Source organism: Typopeltis vanoorti, chromosome 15, assembly GCF_054136105.1.
Source record: "Typopeltis vanoorti isolate ZY-2024b chromosome 15, IOZ_Tvanoo_1.0, whole genome shotgun sequence".
Taxonomy (NCBI): Eukaryota; Metazoa; Arthropoda; class Arachnida; order Uropygi; family Thelyphonidae; genus Typopeltis; species Typopeltis vanoorti.
This window is the reverse complement of record NC_143563.1, coordinates 9570300-9589616: the sequence shown is the minus strand read 5'-3', so window position 1 is coordinate 9589616 and position 19317 is coordinate 9570300. Positions and strand designations below refer to the sequence as shown.

Sequence of the window (19317 nt, the reverse complement as noted above, 5' to 3'; positions counted from 1 at the left end):
TGTAAAAGTGTCGGGACTTTGATTTGATTGCATTTAAACTTTCTTCTAATGGGTTTATGTCTCACATATGTATGCTATTGCTAACCAACGTTTTACGGTTTCATGTGTCAACTTTGTATGTTTCTGTAATGCTTTGATACTTCCAAAACTAACTACTATATTAGGATTATAGTTATCTGTTAACATTTCCATCAATAACATAAGATTTTTTTCTTTGCAGATGAAAATCAAGAACCATCGCGAAAACGTCAACTGTTTGTTTTTATACTACAGCTAATTTTGTTAATGACTGCGAAATTTATATACTACTATGGGAAGCAGTGTCAATATCAGCAATTGCACATCTCTCATCAGAGAAATGTTACAAGAAAAACATCACAGGCAATGGTGATGTACGAAAATTCCTATTTCTGTAACATTCAGAAAGATAGCACTGTAAATAATATCTGTGAAATAAAATGTGTAAACTTAATGAACAAATAGTCGTTGATGTGTTATATCGTTTAAATAAGATCACTTTTTTGAAATCACACACAATTTATTTATTGATTGATTGATCTTTAAGATCTTAAATTATAGACAAATCAAAATATTCGAATGATTTATGAATATGCGAAAAAAAAGTGTGGTTGAGAGGACACTAGCATATAATTAATTATTCAGAAAAGGTCTAAATGCTGCCGCCATCTCGACTCTACTCTAAGAAATCCCATAGTCTTTAACAGGAAAGACATATCACACTTATTGGAAAAGTCATGCCACCGCCTATAGACGATCAAAGACAAAACTTGAAGACAATGACGGATGTGTATCACTCTGGGAAATTCGAAGATATGTTATCTCTCAATATCACCCACAATTCCATAGGCAAAAAACACAATTCCAAAAAACACCATGTGATGTCATTGAGATATATGTTCCCCAGAAATTTCCAAACACATAACGTCACTGTTCCTTATCTCTAGATATCACCCACAAATCCTACGCGAACCAAATACACCACGTGATGTCCCTGACAGGTGGGGACACCCAGCGAAATTTCAAACATTCCATATTCTATCTTATCTCTATCATCACCCATAAGGCCATATGCCAACCATTTACTTATCTGCATCTCATAACACACACACATCCACGACACTGACCTCGCTGCCCCATTCACCCTACCCTTGTTTGGTTAAAAGTGTCCCACCAATAATGGCATGAATCCTTATCCACTAATATATCATCCTTTTCAATTCAAAACAATAACGTCACTTATTTACAACTAACAATTGACGTCACTTATCTTCATCTGATAACAGGACATGGACGTCGCTACCCCCATACACCCTGCTCCTATTTTGTTCATAGTGATCCACCAATCACGAACACGAATCCTTATCTCTAAACTTCACCCACAAATCCATACGCGAACAAAACAAACAACGTGAGGTCACACACACACATGTTCCCCAGAAAATTTCCAAACATTCTAAACCCATGACGTCACGCACACAATGACTTCATCATATGAACAACCAATCACGTCACGATTCCTTATCTTATCTTGATCTTGTTCAAAGTGGCTCCCATACTACTAGTCTGCCTTTACACGCAATATATATCCACGCATCTTCACATTACCATCTTTCGCAAAAATAGTACGGTTCAAATTGGGTCGTCTATATTTAGAATCGTGTGAAGTCATTCACATCTTAATCTTAATTCAATAGACAGCATGGCTATCTCTAAGTTTTGGTAAGTGATTGCTGATAATTGTTTATAATTTAAAAATAAATAATTGTACATCTAAACCCACGTCTCTGAACTCTCATACTGTTTCCTTCTGCTGTACAGCAGCGACCCAGACACGTGATATTATACACAAGTCGCATGCCTCGTTCTTGTATTCAGATTTTAAATGTTTCAAAGTTTTGTTTTTTCTCGATAATCTTTTGCCTTTTCTCGAGAAACTGCGATAATCTCCATGAAGAAACTGTGGTAGAACCATATAAGTTACACACATCATTGCATATTCCCCAGGAAGTGTTATACACTTGTTACAACGCTGTCGCATCACTTGTAATCCTCTGAGAAAAAAGTCTTTCCCTTGTTGATCAAATTGGTCTATTTTTGTTCAAGGTGTTTATCAGAACTTTTAAGCCCCCCCCCCCCTCATATACAATGCCTAATACGCATGTCTTTATTAATATCCTGTAATTATTAATTGCTTTCATTAACTATCCTAGCCATCATAAAATATTTATCGTTAAATGTCTGAAACGACAATATTAGTAATACTAGTAATATTTTGGCGACATCTATAGACCTTTAAATTTTTGAAGACATTTAAAACCTTTGAGAATGTTAAAAAAAGTAGCAAAAAAAAAAAGAAAATAACAAAGAAGCATTTTTAATATAAATATCAGTGGTCATTCATTTTAAAGGCTCATAGATGGCGCCATAATATTATTAGCGTACAGTGTTATTATTATTATTTTTTTTTTTTTGAAACAGAAAGAAACATTGAGTTTATTTTTTCACATTGTTCATAAAAGTGAATAAAGAAGCTGCCATCCTCGTGTTGCTTATCATGTAATAATATGTTATTAGAATACTTTTTTTAAAAAAAATTTCACGTAATCTTTCCTAATGGCAGAAGTATATCCTAACTAACTATTTCAAATTTATCTTTAAATTCATGCTATTCACTTTATGATGCATTTACAGAATATCCAGTTTCAAGATTTTAGACAAAAGGCTGACAGAATATTATATCCAATTTGCATTTTTTTTGTTTATTTTTTTATTTTAAACTTATCAAGAGTCTATGAATTCCGATATACCAAACAACTACATGAAAGAAACTCAGTATCGCAGCAAACATTTTTTTAAAAATCTCAAATATCAGACATTAAAATGTTATTGGTGAATCTTTTTTAGATTAATAACAAATTTTACATCTCCGCTCCTTCTTTGAAAGATTAAAAATCAGGAAATAATGATATCAAATCGAAAAATTTCATGATGAGATTTATTAGGTTCATCGGCACAGCAAGTGATATTTGATGGAAACAATATCGAGCGCACATAACATGAAACTACACCAATACAACAGTAACGAATGCGACTACATGATTAGTAGTAAAGGTTTCACATTAGTCCATATAGCTGTCAATCCAATCTAGATACGATGTCACTCGAGTGTACACTCCTGGATAACCTGGCTGAGCACATTGGTAGCCAAATGAAACGATACCTACCAAATACCAGTTATTGTTATCTCTCATCACCAGAGGGCCTCCAGAATCACCCTGTAATGAATATGAAATTAATTATCACAGTTGTCTTAATTTTTAAAAGATGTATTGTTTCATTAATTTTAATATCGAAAAGTGTTAAAAGATATGCTAAAATGTAAAGTACCATACAATTAGAATATCGTTATACAATGTTTGCTAACAGTTAATTCCACTTGCAGGTTGTTCGCTGTCTCCCTAACATCATAATTCATGTTATAATTCAAGTATCTTTCAGGTCTCTTACCTGACATGCATCTATTCCCCCAGCAATTTCTCCGGCACACAAGGCGTCACTGGTGATTCCGTTCGGATACTGGGAGCTTGGGATTCTCGAATAACTCTGACGACAATCGGAATCTGACACGGTGGTGATTTCTGCTTGTTGCAGTATCCTACTGCTTCTGCCACCTGTCAGAGAAAGCAAAACAAAAACCAAATGAGATGATAACAAGAAAGGTCGATCTCACAAAGAGTAAACAGCTATGGTTTTACCAGGGCCGTCTCCAGATTAGATCGCGCCCTGAGGCAAACAATTAAATATCGTCTCTGATGGATTATAAGACAAAAATATAAGAAAATCTCCAATTGCTATTTTGTTTTTATTACAAGAGAAACATTAATGCAAAACGATTACATAATATTATTAATTAAATGTTTGCTCTACAGAGATAGCGCACAATAAAACTGTTTATAAGCTCTTCTAAATTTAAATTATAAGCTATGTCTGCCTTTATCGATATAGTTGCTAGACCAATCAATCTTTCTTGGGTCATTGCTGTTCGCAAATAATTTTTTATACGTTTAAGCTTGGAAAAACGTCTTTCCACACGGCGCCTACCGCAATATGGCTGAACGAGTGCCCTTATTAAGCCGCGCCGTAAGGAAGGCTGCCTCTATGCTACACCTTGTCGACGGTACTGGGTTTTACTGGGAAACTTACCATAGGTAGTGTCACCCCATCCTGTGACATTGACTTTCCTGCCCACATATGCGGAACCAGTCATGGATGCTGGTGGGAGACAGACGGGAAACACTTTGTTACCGAGGGAGGCTTCACTAGATAGCTCCATCAGTGCGATGTCGTCGTACACTTGGGTGCTCCTGTAATTTTCATGGATGACCACACTAAGCACATCGTACGGAGTTCCGTCATTGGCTTCATTCGATCCCAAATAAACAACAAAACGCGAAGCATCACTGTAACAAGAAAACGTTTCGAAATTAATAACGTAAAGCGCAAAATAGATCAAATAATTAAAAAAAAATCCGTTTTGGAAAACCACTCGATTCAGGGTTGTACTTACGGAGGAAGTCGATTGGCAAAACAATGGGCAGCAGTTAGTACAAATCTCCTGTTAATCAAAGAGCCTCCGCATAGAAATCTGTTCCTTCTTGATCCCTTCGTAAATATCGCAGTCTGTTAACACATAGAGAAAAAAAGAAACAAAAATGGCCTTATAAGATTTAACTTACGCATATCAGCATATCTCAGCACGAAGATCACATAACTCTATTAAAATAAGTATATTGCTTTGCGTTTATAGGGAAACCTCGCTTTTCGCGAATTCGATATGTGCGATAATCAGTTATCGCCATTGATGATACTATTTCCCTCTTTATGCGTGTGATTAATCAGTTAACGCGATTTATTATTTTTTTTTTTACATTCTGCAAATTTATGTTACACGAAATGTTTTTTCGCCAATCTGCAGCAAGCGGAAAAGCTGGAAGTCATTAAACGATATGAAAGTGGTTGTAGGAACAGAGTGATGGTATTCCTAGCGCCAGAATACAAAGAACAAGGAAAAGTTGCTGCTGCTTCTTTAAGAAAGCAGATTATCCGAAATAGAAGTCATTTAAGGATCGAGATGGAGCTTCTTCTATCACTCTGGATCGAGGATTATAACCAAAAAACAATACCTCTTAGTACACGGAATATTCAGGCAAAACTCTTAATATTTTGACCTCATTGAAAGAGACCAAATTTCAAGGAGAATGTCAAAGCTTTACTGCCAGTTTAGGATTGTTTGACCGTTTTGAAAATTGAACTGGACTGCATAACATAAGAATAACTGAGGAATCTGCTAATGGTGATGAAGATTCTGCGACCAAGTTTATTGAAGAATTGCAGTGGATAATTCAGGAGGGTGATTATGACGATCGCTAAATATTCAACGTCAACGAAAATGGTCTGTTTTGTAAGCGTATACCAACAATCAAACAATTTTGTTTGATGCTGATCCTGATATGGAACGAAGCTTCAAAGTCCGCTGAAATCTTCATAAAGCGATCGCCAGGTCTCGCAAATTGCATGACAAGGTGAAAAAGTCGAGCACGATTCAAACATCTTTACTTAATTTTTTGTAAAAAAAGTAGCTCAATCAAATGTTTAGACATTAAATAAAAATTTAAGCAATTGATTTTTATTAACTTCGATGACTTTATATTCTAATGTAGCTCATACTGTATTTTTTTCGCAAATTTAAGATAACTGATGGATGAATTATAATTATTCGTATTGTTTATTGCATTCGCTTAACGCGATTTCGCTTAGCGCGCATTAAATGATGGATTAATTAATCGCGTTAAGCGAGATTTTCCTGTAACTGATTGATTTGGATACAGTAAGTGAATTGGAATTAATGGCGAAACAATTAACACTCTAAGGCGAGTGTTAAGTACGTTATCTGTTAAGTGCGTGTATTTAATCACTAACTCTCCTCACTTATAAGTTCCATATTAACATCATCATGATAAATAAACATCATTTTATCGTTTATAGATAAAACCACAATCAAATAATTCAATTTTTTATTGATTAATTCTGATCAATGATAAGAAACGTAAATGGCGCTGCTGTATTCTAATTATGATGTCGTATCACGGAGGGAAGTTTTGTGCAACGAGATTTCGTTTGCCATTTAATAGACTAAAAGCAGGTCGAGTTTTTCCCTCTGAGAAACTTTACTTTTTAATCCCAGCAGTCCGCAAAAATTAACATTAGAACTCGCACTATTTCACATAATACACGTGTCAGAGTTTAGGATCGCTAGATGGCAGCACTTATTTATCATGTCAAATCGTGTGTTTTAATTATTACATCAAAGATTTAATTAATATTTGCAAGCGTTTACATTTTTTAAATGGATACTATTTTGCACTGACAGTGTTAATAAAAAAAAGTAAATAACTGGAAACAGAGTTCTGATTCAGACTTGAATAACTTATTCGAATAAAGAATTCTAATTAATATTTTCATTGTCCCTAGACGAAGCTTATAATGGCATCAATTGAATGATGCCATCAATAAGCAATAGGCCACGAAACCAGTTAGGAATTCTCCAAGTGCCGAATATGATTACGAGAGTTTTATAGGGATAAAAGCTCAATACTTACCATCCATGGCCAGCTGTTAGGATCCGCATCAGTCCCGCCAACAACGAATGGTACACCAGAGGACTGTGTACCAGTATCTGCAAAAAATAAAAAATGTATTTATAATAAAATTCAACCTAGAAGAAAACAATAAATTCACTATCCTTTATAATAGGATGTGGAAGGCAAACGGATGAGAAACAAACAATTTACTAGGTTCAAAATGTCCATGAGGATATTAACACTTTTTTTTCGAGATTTAACATGGCAATGAAACAGAGTTCTTCCTCACCTAGAAGTATCTACTCAAAATATTAAGAAAACCAACCCAATAGTTCGTAGTCACCTATGAGCCCTCTTGCTGTCAGGACTGCCAGTACTACACTGCATGGATTCTTAAGACCTTTAAAGTAAAGGTTGCAGAAGATGTGCTGTACCACCACATCAAAAACGTTTCCCTTTAGATCTGTGAGTGTTCAGGGAGGAGGAGGATTCAAACGTCGGATTTGTCGATCCACCTAACCTACAGATGTTATTAAAATCCTGCAGACTTGGTAGTCGCCATCGTGTTCTAAACTATTCTCTAACCATTCCTGTAGCTTCACAGGGCATGAACCTATTGGGACATCTCTGCTATTTTTATTATTCCTAGAATAGTTTAGGCCAGTGTCCGTGATCCACAATAAAAGGAACATTTGACATTGTGTCCCTGTGCACGCCCTTAAACACACACACACACACACCACTTTAATCGAAAACCCTAGCATAGCGAGGAACTACAATACCAAAGCAACTCGTGTTAAATGTGGAGCACGCTCCAAACACTGTGCCACCTTATAAAAAGTATTCTAATATTATGCGCCCCGATGGGGAAGTATTACATATCAAATTGGAATATCTGATATGAAATTCTGAAGAGGATATCCGTTATTCTCAACTTAAAATTAGGATACTAAACGGAATTTTGGAAGGACACGAAGTGTTTGGAGCATGATTCCACCTTTGCCTCAGTTGCCTAAAATTGCACGCCCTGTTGAGCCTGCTCATTTCCCAGGGGAAAAGAAGAAAAACATATACAGTATGTCACCTTCTGAAAAGGAAAGAAAATCAAGTGGCTTTATTGTATCACTAAATACAGTAGACACTATCAGAGTCTACTATACAGTTAGTGTAAATTGGAGACATTTGGATTTTTTTAATGTCTGGTCCACACACGGAAGGCCACAAGACCTATAGCATATTGATGTTGTGTGTAGGCTAGAGGAATAGAAGAAAGGGGCAGCCTGTTCACATTTTGCTTACCCAGATGAGTGTTGTAATTTTTGGGGAGGTAAGAGTGAGGAAGATTCTTCCAACGGACACAAATAGATAGAATGAAACAGGAGAAAGTGAGTTTTAAGATGGATGTAAAAGATTAGCAGTGGCTCTTGTTGTAATGATTTTGGAGGAGGAGAATAGAGGAATAATGGTGGCCAATTCAGAAGAGCACTGTCCATGAATCTGTAGAAGAGGCGCAAGGCAGACACTGAAAGTTTATGAGACAGGAGGGAACATTAATTACCTGGATTGCCCTCTTCTTGATAGAATCTTACAGAGGATTTTGAGCGCCATCCTAAATATTGGAGCAATATTCCATGGCTGTGCGGATTTGGGCTTTGTATAGTGTTAGCAGCTGTGAAGGTGTAAAGTAGTTTCTTGTGTGAAAAGTACTACAAGTTTTTTTGACCACTGTAGAAGCTATATATTTGAAATATGGCTTTGCCAAGAAAGATCGGAGGTGCAGGTCAGTGCAAGAAGAGAAATCTGATCGTGTTTGGATATCTCTGCATTACTCAAGGTAAGGGTGAGGGGTTCTTTGGTTATCGTAGATCTTGAGGATTCTAATACTTGAGAACTAACTGGTTTGTTCTTTGATTATATTTTTCATTTATTTATTTTATTATTTTTTGTGAGTTTTTGAACTATTTTATGTAGGATCATTTTTTAGATCTACAGTAAAAACGCATTTATTTCGGTTGTGGTTCAGTGTATTTGGTGAGGAAGAGACAGAGAGGAAGTGGAGCATCTAGTGAGAGGTGACAGACTTGCAACAGACACCCAGACAGAGGGGAGTCAGTCTTCTGAAATTACATGGCCTCGACAGTTCCCTCTACAGCCACAGTATTTGGTCGCCTTCCGGTCACTAACTGGCAAAATACACGGCTGCAGGATTTTCCGCTAATTGATCAGGAAGCCTCCAGGTTTATTACTACCTGGTTCGTTTCCGTGTACTAACTAGCGACCAGCCTGTGGAGCCGTTTTACTGCTGTATTTGTATGTGCTTCAGGGCATCACTCTCAATACATGTGGAAAGAGTGGAAGGACAGAAACTGGAATCCTTGCTCTAGCGATAAAACCTGATTGCAGCTACTTTAGGTCTGTAATAAGCAAGGTAGTGCTCTTTCACCGGGTGATGAAGGATATCTACCACCTAGTGATTAAATTACCATTTCCTCCAACTAGGTATGATATGTTTTTATTGTTTCCCCGTTTGCGGAAACAGGCTGTACCGCTGAAAGGTGGGGTTGACTTGACTGCAAGAGGCTATATATTATGCATCGACATTCCTTTAATGAAAACAGCTCGACATAATGAAAATGAAAAACACTCTCCTCCAGAGACCCTGTATAAGATCATTAAGACAATATTGACTTCACAATTCAAATTCAATCGAGAACATTCAAACTAGTATGCTGTATATATTTAAAACTTAGTAGATGTGTTAATGAATTGAATGCACAAAGCAAGAAGAAAGGTTTAATCAAAAGACAAAACAAAATATTGAGCACTCAATACATTATCAAAAAGCCAATACAAATTGAACACCAGGAAATTGATATACTATTGACGTACCCTACTATGTTTACTCAGCGCACAAATTATCATAGTAGGAAACGACTGCAAAGAAGTTATAGGTAGAATTCAACTTGGTTGGACAGCGTTTCGAAAACATCGTGAAGCACTCAAAAAGGAAAATATTCGACAGTTGTGTACTTCCAGTCATTACGTATGGAAGTGAAAAGTGACTAAAAATGACCAGCAAGTTGAGGATTACCCAGAGAAAAATGGAAAGATCATGACTTGGTAATAATATTGAAGACAGAAATTGCAATACTTGGGTTAGAACTCAGACCAGAGTGATAGATATTATAACATCCATAAAAGATCCAAATTGCAATGGGAAGGTCATATCAAGAAGTAATGCTCAAAAATGGTCAAAGTTCTTATCTGAATGGCATCCCAGAGATTAAAAGGACTACCAGGAAACCAAAGAGACAATGGGAGGATCAGATGAAAGAGATAGCAGAAACTCAGAATAGAAAATCTCAGGATAAAAAAAAAAATGGGAGAATTTGGGGGGAGGCTTTCTTCCAGCAGTGGACAGAAAATGGCTGAAGAAGAAGATAAATGCGTTAGCTCAATGCGGAAGCGAAATAATATACCACAAAAGGGAGTTTCCATTTGAAGGGAAACGCCGCGGTGGGGAAAGTTCCAGGCACTGTAGTTCACTCCACCTATGCTACGACTTGCCCCGGTGTAGAACTACATGTAAGGTGTACTCCCTCCTTCGAAGTGAGATTAAAGAAACACGTACATAAATATAGTAAACTGAAACAAAAGTTTCACAAAACAATTTCACTCTGCCCTTACTATACAGAATAATGTCGGAACAAGAAGTAAAGAATTTAATATTAAACATGAATTTTAGTGACATTTAAATACAATGTGGTGGGACTCAGACAACAAAAACAGAAATTAGGAAATATTTTCTAAACAGAACGAAATTTAAACCCTAAAGAAAGAGGAACACGAAGGTCATCGGAAAATCTTTAAATTTTGTGATCTTGTCAACTGCGTAAATTCTTCTTTAAGATTCATGTTTTGCTTGTTGAAAAAATTAGCAGGGAAGAAAAAACCCTTCCATCTCCATATGACACTACTAAACTATTCACATTTATGGTTGTCTATCGATGCCTTATTTAGATGTATGAATATACTAAAGCAACCAACTAAAACGAATTTATACTCACTAGATGAACGAGCTGGCGTTGATGCTTGTGGACGTTCTCCGTAGATCTCAGCCAGTTGCTGCTGTCGAAGTCCGCATGCTGAAAAGACAAAAATGCAATTCATTTATGAGAATAGTTATGCTAAAACATATGTGTAATCCTTAATGTCATAATTTCATGAATTCTAAAAAAATAATCCGCGAATTCCTAGTTGCCACTCGTTATAATAATAGCCGCATGATATCCCTACTACTTACATGAAACATGTGGTGAGTACATTCTCTCTCTTCTCTTCCTCTCTCTCTCTCTCTCTCTCTTTTCATAAGATGCGTAAGGGACATTGAAATAATGGAAGAGTTTGAATTACAGCAATAATTTGCATATTTATCTATCCAGGTGGCACCACATGGAGACAGATCCATTGTGTGAAATTAATACTACAATAACTCATTCATAGAAAGACAGATTATTACAATTCTCCTCTTGATTTGCTTTCTTTTCAGGTATGAAAACGATAACTGTTACTGATGACTACACCAATTCGCATGTCCTCAGATGCGGTTTGGTGAAGTCATCTTATAAGCTATTCGTAAGTGTCTGGTACTATGGTAAGTTGATGGTGTCTTAATAACAAGAAATTCAATCAGGAGAATGCCTTAATATTCATAGGAAAACAATAGCATGACCTTTATCACACTGGCCATCGACTGTGATTGAATATTTTTGCTTGATTTCTTTTGTTTCCGATGAAAGGATGATCCACTAAAACAGCGAGTTGGAATCATTTTTCGTTGCACACCGATCACCTGCTCCTGGACTTTCATCTTCGCCTTTCATCGCATGTTTCCCTCTTACTCCGGTGAACATCGTATGGTATTCACTGTTCAAATGACATTTGTAATAATAATTTATTTCTCTAGTTAGCTGCGGTGTCATTTTGAGATAAATGACAACAGCTTAATAGACAATATATAGCAGTATAGCTCATAATTATTCAATAACTGCTGAATCCTAAATCCATTTCCTTCTGACAAAAGCTTTCTTAAAATAATTTCATATAAAACTAGAACGACAAACAATTATATTTCTATATAGACTTTTTTTTTTCTTTTCTGTTCATAGAGACGTTCATATTTTTCATATTTTAAAAAATAATAATAAATTGTTAACAAAACTGAAAAAACCGAATTATTATAACTATTACTAACGGTAAAAAGATTATTATTCATTATTGATTTGCTTTGCATGATTATTTTATTTGGATGTAGATATTTTCACGAATATCTTGTTGCGATTGATAACGCGATATAAAATGAGCCTTTCATCCTATAGTGTATCTGTTTTATGTATCTTTTTTCGCTTTCATTTTATTTTTTCTTTTACTTTTTTTTTGCAGTGATGATATAGTCTTTTTATATCAAATAGAAACACTTCGCAGATCAAGCATTATACATTTCATTCATTCATTATTTCAAAATAAATAAATTACTCGATACCTGAGTACCCTTTTGTTCTTCAAAGGTTCAAACGAACTCTTTACGTGCTAACTTTGTAAATCAATTAAAATCAGGGCTTAGTCTTAATCGATAGTTGAGCTCATGACTACCGTTGATTTTTCAAGGTGTCGTGGAAACAGTAAAAGGCAGACAACTACTGAAATCTCATTAACCACTTAATCGTAGTTATCATTATTCGAATATAAAACACGCTCACAGAGACTTTTCTGATTCAAAAACGCGAGTTTCGGAAAATAAATCCTAAAAATATGTGAAGTAAAATACAAGATACTTGCCTCCTGAATAACATGAAGAAATTTTAATATTACTTTTATTTATACTTGCGTAGCCGTTTAGATAACCGATTGCGATTTTTACTTACTTCGTGATCGAGAACCAGTGTTCGGCTGTGAATTTGTGCTCGGCTGTGAATTAGTGCTCGGCTGTGATCTGGTTGGTCTACAGCACAAGAAGGCGACTCTTCCTTCCCAGTTACAAGGCCTTCTTCTGTCATTATCGCTGGCATTTGGGCATTCGTCGTTCCTCACACAAAGACCTCGTTCTCCTGCCCATGTCCTGCACGCTTCGGCCCTCTTTGAACGGTGCTTCAAAGCGATTCTCGAACTTCCCAAATTTTCTTAAAAAAAAAAAAAAAAAGATAAAACAATTAGAATTTGTGCTGTTGCAATACCTAAGAAAAACAACTAATGTGGTTGTAAAGAAATGCATTATTGCTAGAAGACAGGTAATGTGCTTCATCGTGCACAATAAACAAGGATAATAAATAAATAAATAAAATTATACACGATACCACAGACCTGCATGACTCGGTGGCCAGAGAAAAACATTTTAAAACACCAAAGTTTTATGGGGTAAATCGAACTTTATACAAGGTAATACATCGTCTCTATTTAAGATTTCAGTAAGCAGTTAAAATTGAAGGAGGTACGGGATGATTATTTGATGTAAAATCAGGGTTATGAGAAGGATGCATATTATCTTTACTCTTATTCATCATCTATATGAATCGCATTGTGTAAGAATGTGGTATTAAATATATTATTATTATTATTATTATTAAGAGAGACCTCCAGGTAGTCAGAGCCTCATCGAGGGAGGCCACATACCACACACACCAACTATCATACTTATTCTTGAATTCATTCGCACTGCTTGCTTTCACAACACCCAAAGGCAATCCATGACAATCACGCACCACCCCCTGCGAGAAAAATCTTGCCCTCACACCCTCCTTGGCGGCCTTCATTTTCAGCTTTCAAGGATGTCCTCGCGTTCTTTTCCCACCCTTCATAAATTGAAAAATTCTATAAATTGAAACCTTGTATGACCCTTTCAGAAGTTTGTAAGTCTCAATCATATCATCCCTCTTTCTCCTGTTTGCCAGTGTCTGCAGTCTACAAATTCTCAACCTGTCTTCACAATCCTGATATCATCTCTAACACTCGCCTTTTTACGCTCTCCAATATATATCTGGATCACAACCGAAACCAGGAGACCAGACATGCGCACTATAATCCAAGTGAGGTCTTATCAAGGCCTTGTAAAGAGGCAAAATAACATCCTTATCTTTACATGTGAACGTTCGTTTCAGCATTGCAATTATCTTTTGAGTTGTATTTGAAAACTTTGCCACATAGCCCCTAAACTTCAATTTCCTATCTATTAACGCTCCAAGATCCCTAGCCTCATCACTTTCTTCTAGCCTAATCCCACCAATATAATCCGACATTGAATAAGTAATCATGCCGAAGTGGACGACTCTAGATTTATTGACAGTGAACTGACACCCATTTTCCCATGCCCACAATTCCAGCCTATTCAAATCATTCTGCAAGTACTGCATATCAGAAGCATTCCTGATTACCCTGCCTATCCTTGCATCATCAGCAAATAGCTGTATGTCGCTTGTCAAATCCTTCCCAATATCATGAATTACAGAGTGAATAACAGTGGACCATATTAGAATAGGAGATATCAAATTAGCACTCTGCTCTATGCACATGCTGCTGTACTCCTAAACATATTCGTTACAAGTCTCTCGGATTCTCTAAATTAATTGAATAACAGCTGTAAGAAATTTATCATGAAAATCAGCAATAAAAAAAATAAAACATAGTAAAAAACGAAATGGGTTAACAAACACGTTGAAAGTTCACTTGCATTCCAAATGGAAAGCCAGTAGAGTAGGTAAAATATTGCAAATATTTAGGCACTCTTTTTATTGAAGATGGCACATTAAATTTGGAAATAGTAAACAAAACTGGTATTGTGATGGGCCAGTTGAATAAACTTATATGGATTAAGAGAGAAATCACCAAAATCACTAAGTTACTGAATACAAGAAGGTATTCGAACCAGCTTTAAATTATGCATCTGAAAGCTGGGTTAGAAATAAAGCACTTGATCCAAGAAGAGACCACAGAGATACGAAGGTTCTGAGAGAGACGATGGGTGTGAACAAGGAGAGGAATTTTGTAAGCATTCAAGAATGTGTAACCAGAGTAATCTAAGGTGATATGGCCACTTAAATAGAATGGATGAAGAAAGGTTTGTAAAACAGATATTTGATGCCAAGATGGCAGGGAAAAAACCAATTATGTTTCATGATGCAATAGTTTTAGATGCAATAGTTTTGGCATGCTGGCGTGTAATTGACTAATTTGGAGGGAAATTATTCACAGGAGATTAAAAATAACGTGAACCTAATCAAATCGTTCTCTGAGAGTAGCCTGTATGTCCCTTCAGGGTAGATATCAAGGAATTGATGATGATGACGACAGATCTGATTTTTCTTTCTAAGCAAAACGACAATTAAAAAAAAAAAAATATATATATATATATATATAAGAAGTCAAACGAATTGGGAAAAAATGGTATTATTTATAGCATAATATTTAGTTTAGTGAGAAATACAGCTTGATTTGTGTAGTTCACCGATTTTATATTAACAAGAAACATAATTCTTCACAATCGAATCAAAACCACAAGGCTTACCTGAAACGGAGGATTGTACCACACTCGCCACAATACCGATAAACACAAATTCTAAGAACTTCATTCTTCTGTATTATAACTGTCTTTCCTGCAAACATAAAGAGGAAACCACGCATAAATTCACTATTCTGTCTGCTAAACTAGCTGTCTTTAGCATATACCCTATTACTGTGTGTGTGTGTGGGTGGGTGGGTATGTAAAGATGATGTCAGTTATTTATGACGCATTGTATCGAATGTGGTATCGTTACATAACGAGATTTCCCATTTCCTCAGTAATTTACTGAGGAAATGGGAAATGGAAGTGCCTATTATTTAACAAGAATGTAACCATGTTGCACAGAGGATAAACAGTTTTGTTTCATATTTCTATGAAAGTCATCGTGCTCAGTTGGAAGTCTGCCATTTACTACTGCACCTATTGTGCTGGTTTCGAGTTACTTTTATGACAGTCTCTTTCCTGTTAAAATAGTTATTGACAGTGTCATGCCGTAATAATAATAATTATTACACTTCCAATGGAATCCATGGACTCATCGCGAAGAGCACATCACACTAAAAGAACATCATTTACGCTACTTAATCTGTCATCAACAAATTACGCCATCTATCGTGGACTTAATAGAGTATTCGTCTGTCTATTGTGTGTGTGTGTGTGTGTGTGTGTGTGTGTGTGTGTGTGTGTGTGTGTGTGTGTGTGTGTGTGTGTGTGTGTGTGTGTGTGTGTTCTTTGGCTAATTGTGTGCTAGATTAAGAAAAATAAAACCGCACCCGCACGAGATCAACTAACTTATCTTCTTTTCCAACCGAAGACCGCATTGCATCATAGTTCTATGAAGACCCTTAACAATATCGTAATAATAATAATAATAATAATATTTATTATTTATAATAACAATTACTCCCAATTACAATCGTTCCCTACCCTGCTTCTGTGATTCATACCTAAGCATGCATTCAGTAATTCATTTATTAAGTCAAACACGTTTTAAGCCATTTACATAAAAAGCAGACATCTTACTTTCTTGTTCGGCGACTTCTCAGAAAGGAAATTTCGGCTACAGTCTTTTCAGACCAGAGTTCTCTGGACCCCTTGACAATAGCTTATAGGATGAAGTTTACCAATTATTCCTTCCTATAGTAAGAGAGACAGAGCATGCGTACAGCTGCCTTCTTACATCACTTTCAGTTCAATTGTCATCGCGACAGTGAACGGACAAAGTAAGATGACTAGCGGAAATGAAACAAGATTTTCCACCAATACTCTCTTACAGATGTTCCCGCTGATATTTATTTTATCTCCACGGTAACAACCGAACGTAGTAGGTTTTTTATCATTTTGCTCGCAATAAGAGGCAGCACTTCCTGTTTTAGTGACTAGGTGGTGGTTACGTGTCCTGGATGCAATCCTAATTGTTTCGATGTCAATGTTTGATCCATCCGGTTTTAAAGCGTCTACTTAATAGATAGCTCGAAGGAGAAACGTAATGGTAGATGTTGATTATAAAAAAGAAAGAAAGAAACAGCTAAATGCATGGACAGATAAATGACAGAAAGAGTATAATCGAAATAAAGGTTTAGAACATTCTAAACGGAAATGGAATCAAATTTGAGTAAAGTAAGCAAATAAAGTTTCCTTCAACTTTATATAGCGGATATAATATTAAAATCCAATTTATTAAAAGTAAATGCAGTGCCAGATAAATTTCACAAAATATAGTTTTTTATGTATTTATGTACTGTTTAGATTTTAATTAGATTTTCATAATAATTTTATTATTATGCAATGAAAGTAATATATTTATTGATCGATGAGTTTCCTAATTTCAGTTTCGTTGTAATTTTTATTCATTTTTACCTGTTTCGGAAATCCTGCGCTCAAACTCCGTGATGAAACATGAAAACCACTCAATCTACTTCAGGCCTCCAATAAGCAGTGTGCTGTGGTCTCACATCACAAGACGACTTACCAAAAATCAATTACAAACATCCGTGCTCATTGCGAGTTTGGAATCCACAGCTGATATTGTACCCGCAGATGGCAATTTAGTTTATGCTGATTTACATAGCGATGACAAGATTTACATAATTAAATTATCTTTTTTTTAAATATAATTACTCAAATTTTCACCTATGATCTATATCTGCAAACGATGGCAGCGTGCAAGATATCTTTACTATACAGGAAAAGTGCAGTGATTTTGATTTTCAAGATACATGCGTAATGAATTTTCCTCGCGATACATTGTCTCCGCGATGAATTGTCCGGACACGCTTCCGAGCATCCGAGTTAGACAAAAACTTGAAATATCTCTCAATACAAATACAGCATGGTCACCTGCAAGAGCGAATAGTTTCCTCGCTTCCATTATCATCACAGTCTGATATTGTTATTTTACTGGATTTTTTAAATTTAATTTTCTTTCCACAAGATCTTTCCCAATTAAGATTTCTGTTGTAACTACACTTTTTGCGTCATCAGCAATTAAACCAAGAAATATTACACATTAAAATAAACGTACTCAATCCTTCGTTATATATATATATATATGTATCGCACAAATCAGCACCAGTTTTACAAGAAAATTGATTGCTGCAGGAATGATAACTTTAAAGAAAATATAAATGCAAATACCAGAGACAAAGAAAATACACTAAAGTTTTGGAAAAACCTATGGGACGACCCTGAGGCACAATAACAAGGCAAAATGGATTGAACAAATTACAAGAACAAAAAATGGACCAACTGAAAATAACAACTGAAATGGTTCAAAAGCAAGCTAAAAAAATAAAAAATTGGTCAACACCTGGGAAGGATGAATTACATGGCTACTGGTTGAAATATCTAACAGGCTTATATGAAACACTTGCTAACCAGTTTTATGATGTTTTAGAAGGAAAATGCAAAGAAGAGTGGCTCACAGCAGAGAAAACGTTTTTGATCATAAAGGATAAAGAAAAAGTTCCAAACCAGAAAACTTCCCACCAATAACCTGCTGCCAACAACTTTTAAGCTACTCACAGGCGTACTAGCTGATAAAATATACAACTATCTTAAAGCAAATTCTCTTCTCCCAATTGAACAAAAAGGTAACAGCAAAAATTCAAGAGGCACAAAAGACCAATTGCTGATTGATAAAATGATTCTTAAAAATTGCAAACGTAGAAAACCCAACCTTCATATGGCTTGGATAGATTATAAAAAAGCGTTTGATTCGGTGCCTCAGAGTTGGATTTTAAAATGCACAGAACTATTTGGTATTAGCGAAAACGTGAAAAAATATTTGCAATCCAGCATGAAAAACTGGAAAACAACGTTGGTTATAAATAGAGAAGAAATTGCAGAGGCAAACATAAAAAGGGGAATCTTTCAAGGAGACTCATTATCTCCTCTATTGTTTATATTGTCATTGATCCCCTTAACTAGAGTTTTAAATAAAACTGCTCGTGATTATCAAACTGCGCAAAAGAGTGCAAAGATATCTCACCTTTTATACATGGACGATCTGAAGTTGTATGCAAAATCAGAGAATGAACTCGGATCGTTGCTAAACACTGTGCACATATTCAGTCAAAATATATCAATGGATTTTGGCTTAGACAAATGTGGAATTGCTGGAATAACAAGAGGAAAGTTTGAAGATATGAACGAAATCAAGCTGCTCGATGGTGAAATAATCAAATCAATAAAATTCGAAGACAGCTACAAATATTTGGGAATTTTGGAAGCATCAAAATTTCTGCACAATAAGATCAAAGAAAGAACTAGAGCTGAATACATAAGACGATTAAGAAAACTCCTTAAATCAATGCTTAATGCTGGAAATTTGATAAAACAATTAATACCTGGGCGACATCTGTTCTGAGATATTCAGCAGGCATTGTTGAATGGACCCAGCAAGAGTTGGAAGATTTAGATCGAAAAACTCGAAAATTAATGACAATGCACCATGCCCTCAATCCTCGCAGTGACATTGATAGGCTCTATCTATCACGCAAAAAAGGAGGTAGAGGATTATTACAAGTGAAGCAAGTTATTGAAGAAGAAAAACGAAATTTAAATAACTATCTGCAGCAAACAACTGAAAAATTTCTAATT

At 35.7% G+C, this 19317-nt stretch overlaps 2 protein-coding genes across 3 annotated transcripts in view; one reads left to right on the top strand and one right to left on the bottom strand.

Moving 5' to 3' along the window:
* Window positions 1–2998: 2998 nt before the first annotated feature.
* Window positions 2999–19317, bottom strand: part of LOC150098356 (trypsin-1-like) — a 36998-nt gene continuing 20679 nt past the window's right edge. The window contains exons 1-9 of one of the 2 annotated variants that reach the window (XM_090405018.1): window positions 16240–16433; window positions 15220–15307; window positions 12587–12841; window positions 10730–10807; window positions 6681–6757; window positions 4589–4701; window positions 4225–4481; window positions 3529–3692; window positions 2999–3296 (exon numbers count right to left, since the gene is read on the bottom strand). In XM_090405018.1, coding sequence (XP_090261144.1) covers window positions 3141–3296; window positions 3529–3692; window positions 4225–4481; window positions 4589–4701; window positions 6681–6757; window positions 10730–10807; window positions 12587–12841; window positions 15220–15283 — 1164 coding nt within the window. In that variant the 5' untranslated portion in view covers window positions 15284–15307; window positions 16240–16433 and the 3' untranslated portion in view covers window positions 2999–3140. Of the gene's footprint in view, window positions 3297–3528; window positions 3693–4224; window positions 4482–4588; window positions 4702–6680; window positions 6758–10729; window positions 10808–12586; window positions 12842–15219; window positions 15308–16239; window positions 16434–19317 lie in introns of those variants that run through there. The other variant, XM_090405019.1, reaches the window with a different exon arrangement.
* Window positions 16715–19317, top strand: part of LOC150098355 (clotting factor G beta subunit-like) — a 44707-nt gene continuing 42104 nt past the window's right edge. Inside the window, exon 1 of the mRNA XM_090405017.1 lies at window positions 16715–16836. The gene's annotated coding sequence lies outside the window, so the exon portion shown is untranslated. The remainder of the gene's footprint in view (window positions 16837–19317) is intronic.